Genomic DNA, 24,315 nt, shown 5'->3' with positions numbered 1-24,315 from the left:
CACGCATTTAAGTTAACTTTTAGTATTAAGTTGCTCTACCATAAGAATGACTTAGCATAATTTATTAGTCTCAACTTTACTACATTAAATAATGGAGTCGTACATATTTTCATGTTCTCTCATGGAAAAACTACTGTCCACATGCTTAACACAGCTACACACACTATTCAAATGTTTTCAGGAACCCTAGAATTTAGTTGATGTTAATTCCACCCAATTTTACAGCAATACAATCTATGAACACATTCAACAGTTCCTTACAGCTACTACAAAAGTCTCTAATATGCTTTCATCAAGAAAAAGTGTCAAAACAAAATAAAATCAGACAATGATCACATTCTGAACAGGGAAAAAGCCAGAAACAAACAGAAAGGGGGAGTGCTTTTAAAGTGCTGTAATAAAATGTATCAGGTTTTTTCCTTTACATTTCATTAAAAGGAAAATCCCTGCTATTCCCAAAATAATCCTACAGTGGGTAGCCATAACTCTTAAATAGGAGACAGAGAAAAAGGCAGAGCAGTAGCCCAAGGTCATACACCATGCCAGTTGCACAAAAGCAGAGAACCCAGATACACCCTATACTCCTTTCGACTACAGTCTCCCCCTAACTAGGCAGGAAAATTAGGCATACTGAAAAAAAGAAATTGAATCCAGTTACTAATAAAGTTTGCAAAGCGTGCTTAGCAGTGTGTATTATATGACTTCTGTCTAGTATTGTACTGAATACTCATATTCAGCAATGAAATCTTTAAGTTTGGTGAAGTTGGTTTCTTCACTTGGTTATAATAAAAACAAAATAATATATATGTTGGAAGGAAAGGCTAACAATATTCTGTACTGTCATTTATCTCATCCCCTTTCCATCCTCTGGGAAAAGAAATGAGAAAGAGAAGAGGAAAAAAGGTTTCTGAATGACCTGTTTATTCAAATTTCTATGGGCAGCCCGATTTCCTCCCCAGGAAACAGAAGAGTGAGTAAAGCATCAATGTCTCCACAGCCAAGATCAATGCCACCAACCACTGCTCAGCTGGTAACGGTATATACATACCAAAACCCAGCGCATTTTGAAAGGAGGTGTCAGTGTGGGGATAGATAAAGCTTCCCTTGGTCAAGGATCAGCACCATGGCATGCGGCAGCAGCCACAACAGGTCAACCCTTCCCCCATCTCCACATCCTCCCCCATTACAGAACAGTTTCTCCTCTGCCCATCTAAATTACCTTGCCCTTAGCTAGAGTCACAATTTCCACACCCCCAACAGCTGCAGGTTTTTTTTTTTCCAAGTAGTTAATTACAACTCGAGGGCAAAGTCTACTATAAACTTCTATTTCTACCGAAACAATTTAATATTCTGCACTTTTTTTCCTGTCATCCAGCTCCCTAAGATGCATAGATTTCAACTTCCTTCTAGACTTAAAACTTCGTTCAGATTTCCATTTTTCTGTAAATGCATACCCTTTACATATTACGTAAGATGACCAACTAAATGTGCTTTAAAAAAAAAGTTTCATTCTTGTTCTTTTAATCCTGTACACAAAGCAAGATGTTCATTTTATGACTAGACTATCCAAAGGTCAGTTACCAAATTTGGTCAACAGTGGTGCCATCACAGCCGTCATCATTCTTGTCACTGTCAAAAGCAACAACTGTCACCTTGCTATTATCAGGAAGGGAAGGCAACTGGAATAATCGCCATGTAAATTCTATTTACAGTCCGCACTGCATCCAAAAATGTCTTGCAGCGATTATACATTGAGCTTGATAACAGTTAACTCAAAGGCAAGAAGGATGACCAGTTAAACACTTACTCAAGGTTAGTTTTCAAAGCCAACAAAAGCATTGGGAAATCCCACTTCAAATAAGCAAGCAGGGTTGAATGAGAAGTACTTTTAAAATACCTGCCTAGCGTAGTTACGTACTTCTGACTCATGCAGTGAAAGATTCCCCGAAACTTTCTTCTCTAGCATAGAAAAAAATCCATTCAGGAAGCAACCAATTTAAAAGAGAGTGATTTACTTAGTATCTTATGCTTCTACCTCTTGAAGAGAAGAGGTGTGTACAGTTCCTATATGTTGGAACATACGTCATTTCTGAGTCTGCAATATACAAGCCAATGAAATAAGAACAATTCATACTTACAAAAGATATGCAAGCTGCCAGCAACAAAATTCTAACTAGTAAGTCTTCAAATTGTTCAATCACAAGCTCGAGTAAGGTTTTTCCTGCAATGTGTAAAGATGACATTTAGTCACGAATATAAAAAAGGATGAACTATCGACAAGAACTAGAAGATTTCAAAAAAATGCTTACCTTCCTCAGCCGGTAATTCTGTCAGTCAGATTTTTTCAGGAAGCATGTCAAAGAGAAGAAATCATTGAAGAAATGTTAGAGTATTATAATGCATCCACCAGATATTGCTTCTGCATTGTACACCCAACTCAGCTGGGTTTGAGAGCCATACCTTAAGAGCAATTAAAGCGGCTCTTCTCATTATAAGAACTGAATAGGCCTGCTAGTCTTGCGTTTTAAGACACATACAGGTTAGCTGGGAGCTGCTAAGGGTTGTAAATTCAGCCAAGTCATCACTCCAGCCAGCTGTGTGACTTCTGCTGTTACTGCATACAAAGGGTCAAAGGCTTAAAATGCTTTCCAAATGCTTTCTGACAAGGATTTTCCTCCACAACCACTTAAAAAAAAATAAAAGAAGGAACTTGGTTCAAAATATTTCAAGTGCTTTTCTCCATTTCAGGATTTTCTCATTTCTGCTCTCTATTTCCCCACGAGTACATTTAGCAATACAAGAGGCATGAAAGGGGAGTTAAAGCTAAAGAAAAAGAAATACATATGATTTTCTCACAGCTTTGCATCTTTACGCAATGCCATCAGAGTTCAAAAGGGACTAGTAAGGCCGAATAATGAAGATTTTTTTAAAAATCACCCTATCTGATGAATTTTGTGTCCCGACTCCGGAGAAGAATGTAAAATGAGGGACAGAAAGGTATCGGAAAGCATAGAAAAATGAAGGTCAAGACGGACAAAAAACCCACGGTGTTTCATTTCAGAATGGAAGAAGATTTCCCACCGTTAAGGTGAAAGGAAACGGAGGTGACATCCTCCTTCCCAAAGCAGCCCCGCGAGCTCGGGGTATGAAAGAAACCCACGAGGTGGAGTTCAAGTCAGCCATCTTCTCTCCCTCGCTCCTATTCCGGGTCCTGTAAGAGATGCCGGCTTTGCAAATACATACACGTCAGGCCTTGAAACCGGGCCCCGAGAACGATGAGCGGAAAAGAGAAAAGAGTGAAAAAAGGGAGCGGAGGGAGAAAAGAAGACGAATGCCAGGGACAGCATCCCCGCGGCCGAGGGAAGCGGGCTGTGGGGGCCGGTTCACCTACCGTTGGAGCCCCATTTCTCCTTCAGCTTCTTGACTTGCTCCAGGCTGAGCCCAGTGCTTTCGTTGACACCGAAATAAGCCAAAACTTCCTCCACAGTCTTTGTGTGCGCGTTCTCCATGGCTGGGGCAAGGAGCAGCAAACGGTGCCTGGCTTCTTCTTCTTCTTCCTCCTCCTCCTCCTCGTCAGCGGCGGGCGCAGCGGAGAGCCCCCTCCTCAGCCCCCTCAGCGCCTGGCTCTGTCCCCCACCGCCCCCGTGCTATCACCATAGACCCCTCCCGCACCACAGGAGCCCTCGAGCCCACCTCACCGCCTCGCTCTTTCCGAAGGAGGCAGGAGGGGAAGCCAAAAAAAAAAAAAATTAAAAAGGAGGGGGGGGGAAAACCGATGTAAAAAAAAAAAAAAGCCCCCGCCCCCCCTCCCACCCCACACGCCCTCTGAGGGAGCCGAGCGGGGCTTCGGGCACCCCCGAAGCCTGGCTGAGGAGAGCCGCTGCGGCCTGAGGGGCGCGGGGCAGAGCGCGGCCGGGTGGCCTCGCCGCCTCGCCTTTCGCCTCCCCGAGCTCCGAGCCGCCCCCGCGGCCGGCGATAACGGCTCCGAGAGGCGGGGGGGGGGGGGGGGGGACGGACACAAAAAGGCGCAGCCGCCCCGCTGCCTCCCGCCGGGGACGGGTCGCTACGCCCCCCTCACACACACACACGCCGCCTCGATCCTCCCCTCAACGGCCGAAGGCCGCCGTCACGGCTGCGGGCTCGTTCGATCCCCCCCCCCTTCGGTTCTCTGGGTCCGGTCGCGCACCGGCGGCGGCTGCTCTAATGTAACTTACGGGAGCTGGGCCGCCCGGGGCCCCACTCGCCGCCGCGGCATGTGGACGCCGCTCATTGGCGGGACGAGCGGAGCGGGGCGGGGGATGGCGCGGCCCCGCCCGGGCCGCTGAGGCGATGGCGGTGGCGGTGGCGGTGCCTGGCGCGGTCCTGCGCAACGCGGGGCGGCCGCCCTCCGACCGGGGGAGGAGGCGGAGGCGGGCGCTGCAGGCCTCATGCGGCGGCGGGAGAGCTTCCGCCCTGCCGGGGATGAGGCCCGCAGGCGGGGGGGCGAGCCGGCCGGGCCCCGGGTCGCAGCCGCCTCCTGGTCCGATCTCGACCCGTGTTTGGTGGATGAGGGGACGCGGGGATGCCGCCCAGCAGGGAGGGATGAGGCGATAGGCGCCTCAGTGCAGCGGCCTGTCGTGACTGGGGTCGCGTGTGGGGTTGCCCCCGCTTGTGTCGTGACAGGAGCTTCAAGTACCCAAGGGTGGGAGTGGGACTGTCTCCGCTTCCGTGGTGACAGGAACCTCGTCCAGCCTTGAATCCACCCGAGGAGAGAAAAAAATCACGAGGTGTGTGCCCCCGTACATGCACTGAGGGGTTTGCACCCCAGAGGTCCTGCCCCGGCCGTGACGGGGCCTGTGCTGACAGAGCAGTGCCTCCCACGAGCCTTCCCCAGTTCCCATTCCAGCCGTCGCACCCTGCCCCGCCAGCATAACCGTAACACGCACACTCAGCCCTGGCTTGCACCGAGATAACATGAGGAGGCATAAACTGCACGGTGTGATTTCAGCAGCCTGTGTGGTGTGAGATACCAGCCTTCCTCAGCGCAGTATCTCGGTAAGTGACACAGACTGAAAAACTAATATAGAATACAGAAAACTGACTGATTTAGCTATCCTCCCCAGCAATTCACAGAAACTTCAGGGAACACAACACAAGCTGTTAGAGGGATCAGCACTGGCCGACACTAGTGACACCAGCTATACATAACACACGGCAAACAATACAGGACACAATATAAATACCTTCCCTTAAAAGCACTCAGTTCCAACCAACGCTCCTGTGTATGCGTGTGCAACCACAAAAGCTGATCTGTACATGTGTCCTGGCTTACATAAATGCAGATCCTACATACAATCTGCATATCCACCAGTGTTAAAAACCACCCACAGTATCGTGCTATGAGGAACTGGCTGATCTGGAAGGAAAATCTCTTAATCTTACCTCTGTATTGGCACGAGAAGTGAGGAGAGGGGACAGCCAATATTAAATGATGACATTCTAAGCTGTGTGTTGCCCTCTATCCTTTCTAGCAAAAGTACAGCTGTCCTAGAAGAGATTCCTGTGTAACCAGCCAATGTCCAGATAAGGATTTCTTGACTGCATGTGTGCACTTCACAGGGCAGTTCTGAATAGAATTCATGACTTACAACCAGATGACCTAGTTCAAGTATGAGAATTAGTTATTGCATGCTCATATTAATTTTATCTTGCTTATCAGCAGGATTAATCTGCATGGCCAGATGTTGCTTGAATACAGTTATGTTGCTTCTTGTACCACTGCATCCCCTGCATATACGTACACATACCCTGGTACAGAGGCAAGAATGTCAACATGAGAATCTATATAGTTTACATACAGTTTACTGTATATTTTTGTTGCTGTTTTGATATTTTTCTTGATACTGTATGAATACATGATTCCATCATCCCAAAAACATAACTGAAATCAGAAGGTACACATGCATCTGAAATTCATATTCTTACAAAACAATGTCCTAGAAAAAAACACAGTGCCAGCAGAACAACCGATGAATGCCTGTCACAGGCCCAGCTAAGCCACACCTAAGTTTTCAGTTTGCCAGCACACAAGTACATATGTACCTCTATCATCAAACACCTCCGAATGATAGACTCAACATCGGTCCCCATAGTATGTGCATATGCAACGTTAAGAGACATGTCATTTCCACAATGGATATATACACAGTAAGCCCAGCTAATTCAATTAATATATTTCACTGACTGACAGTATGGTATGTCTGGGTAGTTTCCAATCTTCTACCACTTTAACACAGCTTACATTATACGTAACATTATGTAAAAATACATTTACCACACCAATATTTTTCCCCTCAAGCATATTTTACTAGACTGTATATAAGAACCCCTGTAAAGCACTTGAAAGTCATGCACTTCGTTTTCTTACTACTTTGAAGTATTTGTAAATGTTATAGAAAAAGCAATATAATTAAGCATCAGTAACAATTTTCAAAACAAACTGGTATTAGGAAAAAAACTGGTCATATTTCATAATTATTTCCCTTTGTTATATATTTTGTATGTCATTATTGTTTTCCTTTTTGTGCCTGCCTCCAAAAAGGCTTACGGAAAATTATTTAAGCATACCAGAACAATGGCATGTGCAGTTAGAACTTGGCAGAGTGTGTAAAAAAAAGTAGATATGGTGTCCTTTCAACTTGTTAACAGACAGAAATGTGGCTAGGAGAGTAGAGTTTGCATTCTACCAAATCCCAGTAAACTCTTGGCATTCTCTAGGATTCAGTAGTTCAGCTACAGCTTGACAACTCCGCTTCCCTTGTTTCTCTCTCTTCCACTGAGAACAGAGGACTTGATCCTTCCCATTCTTTTGCATCTTTTGAACACAGACCCTACATAAAATGTGGAAAGAACCCGAGAGTATAGTCCTCTGCCTGTGTTTTTTCTGCCACCGGGTGTTGTTACAGCTCAGTGAACATCAGGAGAAGAATGGCTGAATCGAGGACTGCTCTACAGGACTTTCTCTTCCAGAGCACAGTAAAGCTCTGCATTTCCTTTATGGTGGTTTCCCCACCTTTCCACAGATGTGCAAGATTGATGCTAGCTGATCACTGAGGATTTCTACACAAGTGATACCTTTCAAATCCTTAAAGATCATTTGTCAGCTGCAAATTTGAAAAATATTTGCAGACACAGTGCTTGGCCTACACAACATAGTGCAGAATGAACTACAAATACCCATGTAGATGCTGCAACAGAATCAGCACCTGATAATTTTGGCATAAAGTGATATCATATAAACTTAAAACCGTGAATTGAAGACAGTCTTACTTCCCATCTTTTGTTGTCAAGGGATTCACAAAGTTTCCTAAGAAATTTGTCTTGTCTCTCAAAGAATATGGTTATCTTGACCCCAATCAGAAGGAAGGCACCTCAGCGCTGCCTAAGCTGTCCAAGCCCAATGAAAGCTTCCAGGAGACTAGTATTTCCAGCATGTGGAGATAGCTTTACGTTCTCCATCTGTAAGGAAGAGGGAAACCAGTTTAATTTGCTGTTACAAAATAAAGTTGCAGTTTGTTTTTAGTGTTACCTTGGAAAGGAGCACAACAAGCTTTAGCCTTGATGAAATTCCATTCACATAATGGAAGTACACCATTCATACATTTGGCCTGCTATCTTTCAGTGTAATATATTAGAAGAAGAAGCCAACACATCAGGCAGGAGTATTAAAACTGTTCCTGTAATGCTTACTAATTGAAGTAAATGGGAATTTGGCCTGAGAGAGGACTGCAGGATGCCTTCCTTCAAATTGCAGTAACATTAACTCAGCCATATTGCTGCAAAGCAGATTCGCAGCGGAGTTACTGGTTGTAACGTGGGTTATGTCTTGTACACAAAAACATCAAGTTCAAGCTCAAGTTTCAAAGATTACTAGTTTTTACTGGATCTACCTGCAGCAGAGAGAGGCACCCCACACACAAAATGGCGGTTTGTCGTGCTGACCAGCAGTAGCCTTTTATTCCAGGCCTGGATCTCTTTCAGTGGACACAGACAAAGTTATACTACTTAACCGTGCCAAAATGTGTAATGATTTTTGCAGATTGGCTAATTGCCTAATGAGACTTAGGGTGAGACCACCAGACTCATTGCTCTTATTACCCCAGATGATTTCAAACACACATCTTCATGAGTGACAAACGGGGGCATTGTTTCTTCCTCCCACGGTACTATTTTATTCCTCTTAAATTACAGTTATTAAAATATTTCAGCCACTTGAAATCTACCAAAACGTATTAAAATACTGCAAAAATGCTGTATCAAAGTGGAAAGGTTTAAAAACTGCAAATCTGTGATAGGATAATGCAGTTTAAATATAGTAACTGTTTTTTTCCAGTCAGCTTGCTCTTTGATTTCGTGGTATTATGTCAAGGTTTTTTTTTTCCCCTCTCTCCCTTTAAGAAGCTTATGGCTTAAGCAGCAAAATGCAAAAAATATTGCAATGAAACAGTTACACAAAACCAGTAGAAAAGGGATTAAATATGAGTTTGAAATTTGACAATTAAGATAATCTGAGTTTACGCTTTATCTGTTTTCTGCTTAGGCAACGTGCATTCCTGTATCAGCAGCAGGTAGAATGTGACTACCACAGAGACCTGAGAGACCGTGAACACAAAGGGTAGGGTTGCTGCTGGGAGATTTCTAGAACTGGATCACTGCTCCTGCACAGAGCAGCTGCTTGCTGCCTTGGTAGTGTAAAAGAGACAGCGAGCCCGATTCTGATCTTGGTGCCAATAGCAATAAGAGATCACAGTTTGCGTTGGTAGATTTCCTCACTTATTTCTGTGTCCTATTGATAGTCACTTGGTTTCTCACTGAAGTATCCATTAGAGTATTTACCACGATCATCTCCATTTCCCTGTTTGGAAAAATCTGCCTATCCTAATACTGACGTCAATAGGAGATCTAGAAGTATGGGAGAGAGCATCAGAACCAAGACCCATCATATCTGAAAAAATAATTTTATCTTTATTTGTTGGCCGAGTCATTTCTCTTAAAGGCAAATCGGCTTGACTGCTATCTTAAAAATGCACAACAACTTTAGAAATAAAGCACTGGTCGGTGCCCACGAGATTTGAATTATGTTCTCATCCTGACCTGAATTTTCCATCTAATTAAGGTCTAATTCTGATTAATTTGGCAGCTAGCTGCCATTTTTCTCCTTTGTAAATATCCCTTGTGTGCTTCTGGAGCTCAATTTTGCTATCTGTAGAAGTGGCTAGGGATACTGCCAAGCTCGTAAGGATGTGGGGTCAGCCACAATATTGATCAAATGGTAGAGTTTGCTGTTTGGGAGGCATTATAAAATTGCCCTATATTTTATGTCTGTAACAAGCTGATGGCTAACTGGGATGTCATAGTTGTGGTCACACTACATATTACTTACCTGTAGAATTTAGCGGGCCACCGGTTTCAGAGCAAGGAAGTTGCTTCAGGTTTGAAGCCGTCTGTCTCTGGCATTCAAAACAGTGAGTGCCAGCTCCAAGTTGGACACACAAACACACAACACAGCCTGGTTTCTCACAGTATTAAAACTTAAGATAATTATTTTGGATGGTTTTCTTTTTGTGATTCTTGAGTGTATTAGAAATGCAACCATGGCATTCAGATTTTACTGTGCGCTCTCTTGAAAATTTAATGCACATTGTTTCTATACTAATCAGGTATAAGTGAGTTAGTCTGGTGCTTAGCAAGCTAATGACAAGTCCTAGAAACTACCAGCTACAAGGTAGGGCAATAATTACTGTAGATTAATAGTACCATTGTATCCGTCTCTAGGGGCACTATAAATTCAAATTCCTTTCCTGCTTTGTAGATATTTATGGGGACAGAACCAGTCTTGTACACTGAAAGGAAAAGAGAATGGAAATTACTCATACACAGTGCTTTGCACGATCCAGCCTGTGATAGGATGGAAGAAAGAAAGAAGGATGGCTGAGAAAAGTACATACTTTTCGTATGTTCATGTTAGTCTGTGAGCAGCCATGACAGACAGAATGTAGCTCACAGGTGCCAATTTTTTTTGTCCTTTCACCTTCTATTTACTTAAGCTCGATATAGTAAGAGTCTTAGGTTGAAGTGAACTATCCGAACTACTTATTTTTAAAACTTTCTGTTTTGCATCTCTTGCCACTATCAGAGGCTGTAATCAGGGTGGTATGTAAACGGTATATTTTGGGTGTTTTTTGGTGTTATAGTACTGTGCCATGATCAGTTCCCCTGTGCAATGCATATCTATCATTTAATATATTCGCTGAATCACAGTGAAGTCACACTCTCTATGACTTTTCAAGACTGAAAGCACGACATCCTTATGTGCTCCATGTAGGTGAGTAGCACCTTAGTCATGGAGATTACTTCATTTTCAGTTACTACCAGCGTACTGAAGGAACACACTTCAGTTTGCAGACATTGATAAAATTCTGCTATACCATCAAACAAGCCCCTTTGTTAGTCATGTGATACATTATATAGAATTTCCAAAATATTTAAAATTCTTTTACGTTGAATATTTTTCCTTTCCCATGATATAGGAAAAAAAAAAAAGAGAGATCAAACCCAAATGCTCTCTTTGGTTTACCAGTTACATTCTTCCAGTCTGAACCATCAGAAATCTGTGTAACCCACAGTCTGTGTGGGTTTTATTTTTAAAAAGGCAATATTTCAGTGTGCAATTAATGGGTGCAATTAAACTGTGTCTGTCACCTTTCCTTACCTTTCTTGAGGTCCTCACATCAGCTTCCTAATGTGGGCTGTCCAGGAAGAAAAGAGAAGCTGCAGGACTGCCTTCATTTTCTGTTAATGTGACTCTAACCAAATCTGAATGCATTTTGCTTTAGTGGAATAACTGCTGTATTGATCTTCCATGTTTCTGCTTCCTTATCTCATTTCTGCTGTTCAATACAATCTATCTAGGTATTTCATGAAAATGATAGGTTGTTGAAGGGGGTTTTAACCTCCCAAATTACCTGTGGTAGTTTTTGGTCACTCAGAAAACAAAAATTCTTATGATTAATCTCTCAGAGCTCAAGGCTTCCAATATATCAGGTCTGGTTTTCTCTGTTTATTATGCATAGATTTCTTCTGTGCCGATGGTGTTACATGTGAACTCAAATTATCCTGACCTACAATACTTGTTCTATTTCAAGGTTCCTGGTTTCTAAAAGATTGTTTGACTCCTGGGTGGTTTTTTTTGCATTTTTTTTCCCAATTCTGTTAGCAAAAGAAAACCTCTCCTGAGTCATATTTTAAAAATACTGCTCAGCTCTTAAAGCTGCTTCTGCTCCTGTGTCACAAAGCATTATTGAAAAGATATTCATTTCTACCACCTACAATTGCTCAGACAGAGAACTTCGCGAATTCTTTTCCACTCCCATGTTGAAACTATGTCGGCAGCTTTCTTGTTCCTAGAAGTGTGTTAGAATGATATTCCTGCTATGACCAGGTTGGGTTTTTCTTGAGAACCGTGCTATCAAGCTTATAATTTAATATTAATAACATTAACAAACATTATTTTAATAGTAGCGCTGATATTGTGGTTTCTATTATTTTATTAATAATTTGAAACTTCTTCTAATCTAAGATCCTAGGCATTCCATAAACCTTGATGAAAATGATATTATACAATATCCCTGAGAGAACAGTAAATATTATCATCCCCATTTCACAAAAACAGACGTTGAGGTTCAAAGTCACACAGTCTATGGCAGAACTAGAAATAGAATTAGTCTCCTGGCTCTCAGTCCTGTTCCTTCTCCAGTCACCCTAGATAGTTTCTAGTATAGCTTTATAAGACATTTATCACATGATTTTCAAAAATCTCGTCTTCTTTGTCAAGGAAAGCTTAAAAGATTTTTTTAAAGGGATAAAAGGAGACTACTTCATTTTTTAATGAGGTTGCTGAAATGATTCTAGCTGTTTTATTGGCAATGCCATCCACGTTTTGTGAGTTAATCCTGACCCTAGGTACACCTAAAATAGATATCTTTGCCTCCAGCTAATCAACAGGCTTACTAAGATTGCCTAAATAATTTATGTATAACCAACTAGTGGAAACTAGATCTTCTGTGATTTCCCTAGATACATATTCTGCATGTATCATGTATATCCTTGCCTATTTTTGATATTCATTTGAAATTCAGTTGGGACATTTCAGAACACTTGTACTCCAGCTGTATAGCTCTAAGAAAAAGCCATCTGGAGACATAATACAGTATCTTAAAACTGGGCAGAATAATGTTTTAAATCCAAGTGCGTTGTCGATCAAGATTCTGAATTTTCTGTTAATGAATATTGAATTGGAATTTAAAAAAAAGTCACAACACCACAATTCTATTTCCAACTCTGCCACTGGCTTATGTAGGTAAGCATTTTGTCTCTCAGTGCCCTATTTGTACAATAAAAATAACGACATTTAGCATAGATGATATAGTGATATAAAAACAGATAAATATGAGGTATGAGGATGGTTAAATACGAAAAAATAAATAATCTATTTTTCTTGTTTATAGCACAAGAAATGTGAAAAACACACAGTACTATATGTTGTCTTCAATGAGGTAGCGAAATGAAGCTTGGAACAAAAACTTGCTGCGTTGTGGAGAAACTAGATTTTTTTTCTTCCAGTCTCTGCAAACAGAAAGTAAAAGCATTAGCAGACATTGTCCTACCTTGTTCTGACTGCAAATTCAAGAATCTTTCACATCCGTAGCTGAAATGGAAGGTACAGTACAAACTGTCTAGCTGGAGTTCGTAACTCCTAACTTTTATCCAAAATCCATAATTGGAAAATATATTCTGTCTCTTTTGGGTATCAGCTACTAAAAGACTTGCTCATGTCTGCTCCAGTGTGCCAGGAATGCTTTGGGCTGTTAACTGTACTTGTTGAGACTAGCTGCAAAATTAGGGCCAGGTTGCAGCTTCAATCAGCCATGCAGAAAGTGGAGGAGGAGGACCAAGTACTCCAGGAATAATTTAGGTGTGGCAGAACTTCTGCAGCAGTCGCTGAGAATAGAGCAAGCCTTGTTGCTGTCCCACATGGGCTCAGCTGTGCTGGGTGGCGTTGCCTTCATCTGGGAAGGACATGGCAGCACCGAGCTAGAACAATGTGCAAAAGGAATGTGAGTCACTGTCGTTGCAAATCATGTCGGTTTGCATGCACCTCTACCCCCATACTATTTTTATCAATCCCATAATGCCTGTCTGTTCTCATAGTTAGCGATGTCAGCATGTGCCTTGTATTTCTGTCTTCATTTATTCCATCGGATCTCCGCACAGCTGAAATTCCTTCAGGCCTAAGCCTTGGGGCAGTATGTTGAGTTCATGTACCATTCCCGAGTGTGAACTTGATTACCTTTCACATTTAAGAGTTTTCACATTTCAAATGTGTCAGAAAAGACCAAGAAGAAAGACAAACGAAAATCTCATTGAGAGTGATAAAGACATGAATTGTTTCTGGCTTGTATGCCTATAGCGCCTGTTTATGACAGCTGTAGGAAGGGATGAGCAGATCTGCTAATTCATATTTGCTGTGCAGATCTCCATGCTGCTCTGCAAAGCCAGAAGGTCTCTACTGCTTTAGGCTGACCTTTAAAGGCAACACCTTTAAGGACTTTTTTCAAAATGTCCACACTCACTGAGCTGTGGTAATTCTGCAGGTATTCTGTCAAAGCCAGCGGATGCTCACCATCCCTAACGAAACATGGACTCATGGTCAGCATTCAATGTCCTTGTATGTTGAGACAAATTGAGGATTATTCTACATCGTGACATTCTACATTCTACATCTACATTCTACATCGTGACACCTGTTAAGGCCTGAAAATATTAGAACTGGGCATTTCATAATCATTTTTGTGCTGAATAAGAAGTGCTAGAGCCATTAGCTCCTATTGTTTCTGTTTCTTCTTTCTACAGCCATCTTGGAAGATGAGAAAAACCTGTATCTTTCCACGTGGCTAGGAATACAGGCTACTGATCGCAACTGCTGCTAAGTGGCATGTCCAGCTTTCTGATGGAAACACTTATCTCCTCCACATTTGCATTTTTTGTGTAAAGCTGTAGTTGCCACCTGAAACCATGACTTTCCAGATAATCCTTTTGTTTGATCCTGGCTGACACATATGAGATAGTGCTCTGTTACTTTTTCTGTGCATTTTTATTCATTCCGAATTTCTCAGTCATTCAGAACAGATACATCATGACCACGGTAAACTGAGGCAGTACCAGTAGTTCATTTTTTTGCTGTTTTGGCTCAAAGAAGAATGAATTCAATTACTCTGATTAGGAAAAAGGCTCAGTTAAATTCATTCTCACTTCATTTTGGTGAGAGGACATTCTTCCTTTCCTGAGTTGGATGAAATAAAAAGCAGACGTTGCGTTTTTTTTTTAATGAAGGGAATATACAAATCTCAGGCTATAAATTCACCGTGACAGATTTCTGATGCGCTGGATTTATGCCAGTCAGCAGTCTTTATGATAGATCATTATGACGGATTATCAAAAAGGCAAACTGCACTTTAGGATGCATTAAACACGGCATAGCCAGCTGGTCAAAAGAGGTGATTCTCCCGCTATAGTTAGAGTTGGTGCGGCCTCACCTTGAATATTGCATGCAGTTCTGGTCTCCACAATACAACAAGGATGTTAAGGTCCTTGAAAGCGTGCAGAGGAGGGCAACAAAGCTGGTAATGTCCTATGACGAGAGGCTGAGGACACCTGGGTTGCCTGGTCTGGAGGAGAGAAGGCTGAGAGGCGACCTCATTGCTCTACAGCTTCCTTGGGAGGGGAAATGGCGAGGGAAGCACCGATCTCTTCTCCCTGCTCACCAAGGACAGAACGCACAGGAACAGCACAGAGCTGTGCCAGGGGAGGTTCAGAGTGCGTATTAGGAAAAATTTCTGTACCACGAGGGTGGGCAAGGCCTGGAAGAGGCCTCCGAGAGAGGTGGTTGATGCCCCACGCCTTTCAGTGTTAAAGAGACGTTTGGATGATGCCCTCGTTAATATGGTTTAACTTTTGGTTAGCCCTGAAGGCAGTTGGACTACATGAGCTTTGAAGGTCCCTTCCAATTGAGCTCCTCCTCCTCTCCTCTCCTCTCCTCTCCTCTCCTCTCCTCTCCTCTCCTCTCCTCTCCTCTCCTCTCCTCTCCTCTCCTCTCCTCTCCTCTCCTCTCCTCTCCTCTCCTCTCCTCTCCTCTCCTCTCCTCTCCTCTCCTCTCCTCTCCTCTCCTCTCCTCTCCTCTCCTCTCCTCTCCTCTCCTCTCCTCTCCTCTCCTCTCCTCTCCTCTCCTCTCCTCTCCTCTCCTCTCCTCTCCTCTCCTCTCCTCTCCTCTCCTCTCCTCTCCTCTCCTCTCCTCTCCTCTCCTCTCCTCTCCTCTCCTCTCCTCTCCTCTCCCTCTCCCTCTCCCTCTCCCTCTCCCTCTCCCTCTCCCTCTCCCTCTCCCTCTCCCTCTCCCTCTCCCTCTCCCTCTCCCTCTCCCTCTCCTCTCCTCTCCTCTCCTCTCCTCTCCTCTCCTCTCCTCTCCTCTCCTCTCCTCTCCTCTCCTCTCCGTGTTTTTGTATACCTACCCTGGATCCATACTACATTAGTATTGATGAGGGTTTCCAGTTTTTGTTGGCAGATAGTATATTGGAGGGTGTATAGAAAATACAAGTCTGAAAACAAGGCTCAAAGTGCTCGTTTTTGGAAGTAGTTGCATTAAACGTTCTGCTGGAACATGATTTTGGAAGGTCATTCTCTTATTTCAGGGATGTTTGAGTTGTTTGACGTTTTTATTAGTAAAGGTTTATGAGGTTATTTAGTCTTGTTCTTTGAGGTATAAACCAGCCCCTGTGGCTTTCACAAATCTAATTATACAATTATCTGAGATAAAACTTGTGACTAATATACTTTTTAAAACTTCTAGAAAAAGCTGTGCTATACATAGAAATGCCACAATCTCAGGTCATCCCAGACCAAAAAGCAACTGATACACAACTGTGAGGACAGGAATCTCCCTTTTGTGAAGGTATAAAGTTTCCCTTTCGCTCTGGAGTTTAGTGGCCTTCCACCTGCCGCCGGGTCAGAATGACGACCATTCCTTGGCTTGCAGGGCAGCGTCATTTCAGAAAGAAATCCTAATTCAAATGGAGAAAGTAAGCATTTTTGTGAGGTATATATTTGATTACTTACACGAGAGCTGCTTGAAGAAAGAAGCCCAGCAGTTAGAGGAAAATGGTTTTAAATAGAAATTCTCAACACACCATTCAACTCTCCTTTAACTGGATTCCTACAGAAACGGCAAATAAATGAGGCCGGGATACATGTCATACTGAGTTTGCATTAGCTGGAAGGTTTGGAAATAATTAAGAGCAAAACCGTTAATGCTCCATTTAAATAGCTGCTGCCTATCTGTCCAGTATGAGAGCCCAATCTGTTGTGTTCAATCAGCTTTCAGCTGCTCCTTGCCAGCAGCCTAATTCCCCAGTCTTGTCTCTGTGCTATGCTTGTGCATTCCACTACCTGCTAAGTTAAACCCTGCTGTCCTGGTTTTACATGGAGATTTCTAGTGCTATTCGAACTATCCACAGAGGTTCAGAATACAGCCCCCAAACCCGTAAGCTGTGCTGAGGATCCCTACAAACATGCCTGATTTCAGTGGAGCCCCACAGGGGTGAAAAGTCCGCAGCTCTGTGCTGCCTTAGGACTGATTTCAGTCGTACCAGTCTCTGTGTATTTATGCCGTTTTGACCGGCTGTGGATCTGCAATATTTCCATGTTAGCTCCTCTTTTTCTAAGTGATCCAATTGACGGTGCAGAGTATGTTGTTCACCCAAGCTATTACCTATTGTCATACATCAGATAATAGTGCATCTCAGTTTTCCTAAATCTCTTTCCACTTGTGTTTGAGGACCAATACATTGGGTAATCGTATTTATATCGCATGAGGATTCAAAAAAAAAAAGCAAATAACTACACTCCTTATGTGCTTAGCCTGTGCTAGATTCTGTGCAATTTGTGAATCAGCTTGACAGGGAAGTCTCTGCTTGGGTCTGAGAGTTACAAAGGTCTATGGTTAGTGCTAGAAGTACATTGGCATGATGAAAGGTGCTTTCAGGTTGAGAGGTGTTCTAAGCCTCAAACCTGTACCACCAGTTCTTTACTGAGAAGTCTGTATTAAAAATGGCAAAGTTCATTGCACAGGCATTTGGAAGGAACTAAAGAGTAATTCATTGACCTTTGCAGATTAGGTAACACGTACTGTCATAAGGAAGTGATATTTGAGTAACAAACGGCAAATGTACACAATTATCTTTCATTAACCTCTGAAGGGAGGCAATCAGGATTTCCTGAAACTAATAAGTTCAATGTCCTGCATCTTGCATGTATGTTTTCTGGGGTCTGTGTCATGTTAGTTCCCTAACCAGGCCAGAGGATGCAAAGTGCGTTGCCCGCCTTTTATTTTCTGGAAGTGTACATATGCTGGAAAGAAGGAGGAAGGCTAAGGAATGGGCGTGCAGATGGGCTACTGAAGGCGCTGTGCTCTGCTCTCAGATTTAGCAGCGCCTCGGTTTGCATTGAATTAAATGAAACTGAAGTGTCTGCACAATACATTGCGAAACTTACTTCCACTTAAAGCACTTTGAGATACTGAACAGTAACAGAGCAACAAAGAGCAGCGGTTTGCTGCTTTTGCAGAACATCCATATTACAGAAAGAGGATCTGAATGAAAATAAATCTTTTAGAGAGGTGTATGATTCAGAATTTGAATGCCATAAAAGTTAAATATGTTCTTTTTGCTTCTATATTAACTTGGTAACTCAAAGGATTTTTACAAAATTTACAGGAAAAAAATCATGGGAAACTTTTTTTGCTTCCTTCTGGAGAACTAAATCTGTTCAAGTGCAAATGAATGTTTCATTCTTACATGATTTGAAAGAAGATGAATTAGCGGGTCTCCTTCTCTATTCTTTTTTCCACTTTTTTAATTCTACATAAAGATTATTTTCAGATTCATGTGTTGGTTTTATTTATGTGGATTGTTGCACACTGAAATAAATTGGCCACATTCCTGCTAAAGCAGTGTTTTTAAAGCCACTTTTATTTCGAAATTCTTGGTACAGCATTGCACATTTTTTTTAAAATTAAATTAGTGAAATATAGAAAACTTCTGTTCATCGGTATTAACACTTGAGCTTATGATTGTGTGGCATAAAAAAAAAAAAAAAAGAGCAATCCAGACACCCTGGACAAGAGAATCACTTTACCTCAGGACATTGAGATAATTTATCTGGGTGGCTTAGAAAAAGTGCTAGATAAGACTGAAGTATGGAGAGGCTGAGCACATCCAGGCTCAGCATTTGGATTATCAAGAAGCAAATAAATCCAGCAACTGGCATCTGAATATGTTAATGTTGTAATTTTTAACATGGAAACAGGAAACTGCATTTATGAGACAAAAATATACCAGAGATAAATACGGTTCTATATATAATATATACATTTTACATATCCAATATCTTTGCCAAAATATGAATAATTTGCAAGCACACTGAAGTTAGAAAATGCCAGAAGAAAGGTTGCCTTTCCATGCATGTACCCTAAAGTAATCTTTAATTACGTGATTCCGGGCTTCTTTTTCTAACCCAGCATTTTCTAATTTGAGCAAGTTTTTGATTTTGTAGTCTTAATACTTTTAAATAAAGACTCTGGGGATGTGTTTCCCCAGGTTTTCAAAAAAGCATTTGAAAGTAATGGTATTCCATCCTACTGACATCCACTTGGGTCATCAGCAGGCTCTAACCTTTATCTGTCATCCTAGAAGACTTCTGGTGGCTGTAAATGATGTTGGTGTGACGGTGAAGTTTGTGCAATGATGCCAGGTCTTCTGCCAGGTGACAGAAAGCTGCAGGTGTCGGACAGGAGAACTGTAAGGTAAAGGAGCACCCGAACTGAGTTTTCAATAAGTTACTTATTGTTGCTCTCTCTCATCCTTTTCTGTTCGTTAAAGCTCCCTATTGTGCAATCATTAACAACCTCGCTCAGATAGCAGTCACGTGAACTTCATTGACCTGATTCTGTACTGCTTTGTACCATACACATGGTGGTTTTTGCTCATGCAAAATAATTAAAAATCTTGATTTCTGTTTTTCTAACGATTTAAAACTACTTTGCATTTAGTTTATGCAGCTGTGAAAGGTAGCGCATAATGCTGCAGCATGCAAACCCAGGGCCCATATGCTGGGGGAAGGTCACACTACAGACTGATTTTTTCACCATGGTTGTAAGTCAGAGTAGTCACGCTGACAGCACAGAAGCTGGATCCAGTTTGCTTAAATCATTATTCCTTGCCTGTTTCTTTCTATTGTGAATTGAAGAGTTTTGATCAGTAGTTGTAACATGCAAAGCCTCATAAAAATGGTTCATTTCCTAAAATCTGTTTCTGTGCTCAGGCATGAAGTCTTTTGTATTGATAAGTGAGCTGGTAAATTTTCAAATTTCTCTCTGTGCACAATAGGAACGCTCCCAAACTAGTACCTACCTCTGCTGCATCGAAAAGGCTGGGCAATCCCAAGTTCTGATCTCACTGACGTGGAGCTTTCTTGATTTGGGACCCCGACTACTGAGGTAGCTTACAGCCTGCAAAAAGGCCCTACCTGTGGAACTTCAGACAGGGCTCCAGCGGGCTGCGTACTTACGGTGTGATACTTTTCAGCTGATTAACTTAAGCCAGGGTTGTGCACCTGGTACTGAAACTGCAAACTGAAAGTTCTCTGTAAGGGCTGGAAACAGCAACAGCCTGGCTTCCATAAATAATACTGGAAGTTAAACAGTGGTTTCACAGTGTCCAGATCACAGTGTAAATAAGAAAGCAGAAAAATCCAGGAAATCCTTCGTTAACAAATGTTTTGTTTTAAAAATGCTATACTTTTCTTGATCTGTGGGAATCAGCTTCAGAGGAGACACTAAACTGAAGGAAGCAAAAAAAAACTTTCCTCTGACTTGAGCATGGTGTTCTGATGTACTGAAAGCAAAGTTTGTTCTCAGGCTTCTCGGGGTTAGCCCAAAAGCTGACAGACCTGGGGGAAGTAAGAAACCAGAGAAATACCCTATTAACAAGAGACCAAGCTTGCATCAAAAAATATAAAACACCACATGCTGATACCAGACATTACAACATTTGGCAACTTCAGGAGATTGGATTAGTGCAATATTTTGAATTGAATAATCCCAAAGGATGTTCCAGGCGTGTTGGGCCAAATTCTGCCAGGAGGTAACTGTATCAATTTTACCGGATCTGTACCCAGAGCAGTTTGATCCTATTTTGTTGTGACCAAAATGCAATGGTCAGGTTTAAACTGAGCAGCTGTAAAAAAGCTATGGCCTCTCTTTTAAAGAAATAATTTTAAAAGTCATTCAGTTATCTCAGGTAAGCACAGGTGCTATTTCAGATAACGGATATTCTTACTATTTCAGATAACAGATATTGTGCTGTTTTCATTTTTGGCTTCCAGAGCAAACTGAGTAGCTCAAAAGCAAAAGGGAGGTAAACAGGAGCAATTCTGAGAAAGATTTTGCACTTAGGAGTATGCTGATACTTGCTGGTTCTATGCCCCTGTTATCCTTAGTCCACCCCGTTCTAGATCCAGGTCCTGTTTAGGTCACAAGTGTTCCCATTCTGTCCAAAGCATCATCTCTGTCTGGTATTTATTACATACGCCAGTGGACTGAATGACCTGTGAGCGGGCCAAATGCCAGAGGAAAACATGCTCAGGCTGGAGGCAGCCAAAAAACTTCTGGACAGTCATTGGGAAGCTATGAGGGGTTTTGTCCCTTTTTTGCTTTGTTTATGTTTTCTCGTATCTATGTGTTTTTTGAAAACGAGAAACCCTGGTCAAGAAAATACGCATTTTGGCTATGCACAGGTTTCTATATTCTCTTCAGCTCAACTCAGTAGCATATTCACTCCTATCCTATGATTTGTTTTTTTTCTCATATCCTCTCCATGGGAAAAATGTGCTGGAAGCGTAGTGCTAGTTGTGTAGCGTTTGGGTTTATTATTCCTATGTTTGCATTACATGCAAATGGGTAACTGCATCTTGCTTTCAGGTGAAAGGTGGCCACAGCTCCTGAGCAAGTTCGGGAAGCCTGGAGCTTGTACAGAGCTGGTGTGGCAGCGTGGTAGTGGGTAACCAGGCTGTATCATGGGGAAGGATTTTCCTTATCCTGTCTCAGAGCAGAAGGGAGGCATTTCAGCAACCATTACAATAATTTCTGTATCTCAGGAGGCTCAGAGTTGCTGTAGCAACCTTTTGCTAGATAGGAATTTGGCTGGTGAAGCCCCACAGGAATCTGCTCCCACTCTTGACTAACCTCTCACATCACCGGGCTCAACTGCCAGGGAGAAACCCCAGCTGCAGAGCAGGCAGGCTGAGGGCCCTCTTTCCGCAGGTTCCTCGCATAACCGTCCCCTAATTACCAGGATCAGATGCCTTTTGGCGATTTTCCACGGAGACAGAGCTCAGTCTGAACCCAAAATGTAAAATGGCCGTAGTAAATTTTGTGCCTTCGAACAAGCCCTTATTCATGCACTCGCAGATACAAAATCTGAACATGCCGAAGCAGGGAGTGCAGATTTAGAGACCAGTGTGGGAAGTTTGACTGGGAGGCAGCAGTAGTTCTGGTGACACAAAAGAAGTATTATAAAGTCACTGAGGGGATCAGGCAGATGGGAACAGACTTGAGTAGGAAGGAATACAGACAAGGTCCCCAAAGCCTGTTACTTGGATTTGGATAAAAAATGAAGTGTGAAGTTGGTCAGAGCATGAGGGGATGCATCACTGCTAAACCAGTTCCTTCAAAAGTGTGAAGTAGTTTCTAGAGTAATGAAAGACAGATTTTTGGCCTTCCAAGCTGCTATATGGTTCAGAATAATATTTGGGAGATTTTATTTATAGATAATATTGCCCAATGGTTGGAGAGAGGAGACAGTTATTTTGGATTCTTCCCTTTTATTTCTAAGGCTACTTATTGGTAGTAGCTTTGGCTAGTATTGGTAGCTTTGGTAGTATTGGCTTTGTCAAACCACAGGACCCTATATGTAATGCCTAGAAAAGTGTAAGTGACATGGTAATTAGAACAAGACTTTGACATAAGACATAGTTCAACAAACAACTTACCCGGCCCCAAATCTGGTACTTCTGCCCAAAGAAGCAGCGGTGCTCCCACCTTACACCTTGGTGCCGGTTTCAGTCACTTTACTTTCCCTTATTACATGGGTACAGGCACTGGAAAGTTACTTAGCAAAAAAAAAGGTTCAGTGTTCAGCCCCACAAGCAGTTTTATCACTACATCTGACAGACAGGTTAGTCGCTGAACCGTTTATGATTTTTTCTCTGTGTTACCTTTCAGGTGAACAGCTCGGTGATGCGGCTGGCAGTTCTGCGTGGGCGCTGGACCAACACGGCTGAGGGATGCTGCAGCTGCCCAGGGGCAGGGATGAGGGGCAAGAGAGGGGAACCAACCCAGTTGGTGGGATTTCACAAAGGCAGCCACAAGCCCTGGTCTTTGGAAGAGCCCCATTAAGCAGGCACACTCCGAGCACAGCTGTCAGGTAAGACTGGGTCTTCCAAGGGCTGTGTGCAGCCTTCTGTTGTAACTGTTGGAGGAGGAGGAGATGGCATAAATATTGTTTTCCCTTTATATAATATGATTATTGCCTTGGAATCAGGACATGTAGGGCTTCTAGTTCCTACTCCCAGGTTTGCTTCTGTAACTCATTAACAGTCTGTGTAGGCTGAAATACCGAGCAGTCATGGAGCAGGTACCAAGTGAGCGGTGTTTGAATCGACGTGCTGAGCTGGGGAACTCGATGGCCAAGGAGAAAAAAAAAAAAAGAAGAAAAATTAACAAAACTGTACAGTCTGTAACACTTTTTAATTCTGCAACAAAAAAACAAACTCTACTGGCAGGTTTCTTAGGCTGCAGGCAGATGCTAGGCCTCCGAGAGAAGTGGGCCCATGTATGGTTACAGCCAGCTGAGTGTGCCGCTGAGTGGCAGCAAGAAAGGCGAGTGGGCTTTGGAAAGCTGGCCGGTCTCTGTGCAGCTGCAAAGCAATCAAAACTGAATACGGACTGTTGCCCTGGTTAGACTCTAAATATTCAAAGTTACAGGGCATTTCATGTAATTGGGGATAGAGCCTTGGCTCTGTTTCAGGGACAGGGGTAAGTTTTTTATTGTATATTTTTAAAAAGAGCATCCAGTTCTATGGAATCTATTCCCAGCTAAAGCACACAAGCTCTGGAAAGGTCAGAGAGAGGCATCTCTAGCTTTGATAAATAAACAAATCTCTTCTCTGTGGCTGGGATGTTGTATTAATAGCAGTAGATTTGGTTTCGCATTGTGGAGCTCCTCCTGTTTCATTGCTATTGAAGATAAGAGAACACAAAATGTTCTGTCACCCTCCCCATGAGAAAACAAGCCAACAGGCAGAGGCTATTATGTTTAAAGATATTACCGAGGCAAAGACTTGGAGAAAGCAAACACTCGGGTTTATATTCGGTAACTACTGGATACCATAGCTGGCACATCAGTAACTCAGCATTATTTAATGTCTTACGTGAGAGAGTGTGCAAGACAAAATCATTACAGTAGAAATAACCTAAAAATAAGGGTTGAGCCCTAGGCAGATGGAAGTGGATTCTATCCTTTTACATTTTTCTTAGTGATTGCAGCAAAAAGTAACAGCTCTTTTCTGCTTCTTAACCTATTTGCCATTCTGCTGCAATCTGTTTTACTTCGGTTTGTAATCTGCAGTTATTCAGACCTTCATTACAGGATACCAGGACTGTAAAAGTTTTTCCAAACAGTTCTTGAAAGGAAAAGATTTGTGAAATTGTTATGCCCTCCAACTTGGCAGTAAGCATGTGTAAAATAAATTAACTGAGCTATACCTTAGAGCTTCTCTACGCAAGTTCTTGATGAATAATTAATTCTAAAATTCCAGATGTGGAATATCTTAGTTTGGAATACGCACTCCTGAGTGTAAGGCAGGTTTAATATATGGTAGTGGATGAGAAGCATGATGGGAAGAAATGCAGAATTTATCCTTCAATAGCTATCATGCATGACACATACAATATCCCTTCCCACACCAGGACCCTTTTCCATTAGCCAATACATGCTTAAGACATACCTTTTGTCCTTAGTCACACCTTTTCTCCAGATCGGGCGCCAGTCCAAACAGGAGACAGCCTTCTCTGCTGCAAATAAGCATCTTCTGTTGGAGAGCAGATTGCTA

The 24,315-nt window shown here is 42.4% G+C and overlaps 2 protein-coding genes across 8 annotated transcripts in view; both read right to left on the bottom strand.

The window, feature by feature from the left end:
* Positions 1-4,357, bottom strand: part of ATP2A2 (ATPase sarcoplasmic/endoplasmic reticulum Ca2+ transporting 2) — a 45,710-nt gene extending 41,353 nt beyond the window's left edge. For 2 of the 6 annotated variants that reach the window (XR_013940351.1, XM_080559493.1), the window contains exons 1-3: positions 3,392-4,354; positions 2,310-2,327; positions 2,139-2,221 (exon numbers count right to left, since the gene is read on the bottom strand). Coding sequence is in view for 2 of the 6 variants with exons in the window: in XM_080559493.1 (XP_080415619.1) it covers positions 2,139-2,221; positions 2,310-2,327; positions 3,392-3,509 (219 nt within the window). In the remaining 4 variants the exon portion in view is untranslated. Of the gene's footprint in view, positions 1-2,138; positions 2,222-2,309; positions 2,328-3,387 lie in introns of all 6 variants that reach the window. The other 4 variants (XR_013940352.1, XM_080559495.1, XM_080559494.1 and 1 more) reach the window with 3 other exon arrangements.
* A 13,783-nt stretch (positions 4,358-18,140) lies between these two features.
* IFT81 (intraflagellar transport 81) overlaps positions 18,141-24,315 on the bottom strand; it is a 61,896-nt gene continuing 55,721 nt past the window's right edge. Inside the window, exons 19-21 of one of the 2 annotated variants that reach the window (XR_013940353.1) lie at positions 24,211-24,312; positions 22,195-22,882; positions 18,141-20,094 (exon numbers count right to left, since the gene is read on the bottom strand). Coding sequence is in view for 1 of the 2 variants with exons in the window: in XM_080559501.1 (XP_080415627.1) it covers positions 24,224-24,312 (89 nt within the window). In the remaining variant the exon portion in view is untranslated. Of the gene's footprint in view, positions 20,095-22,194; positions 22,883-24,208; positions 24,313-24,315 lie in introns of those variants that run through there. The other variant, XM_080559501.1, reaches the window with a different exon arrangement.

Source organism: Anser brachyrhynchus, assembly GCF_964034855.1.
Source record: "Anser brachyrhynchus genome assembly, chromosome: 17".
Classification (NCBI taxonomy): Eukaryota; Metazoa; Chordata; class Aves; order Anseriformes; family Anatidae; genus Anser; species Anser brachyrhynchus.
Note: the sequence above shows the minus strand (reverse complement) of the source record. Positions and strands in the feature narration are given on the sequence as shown.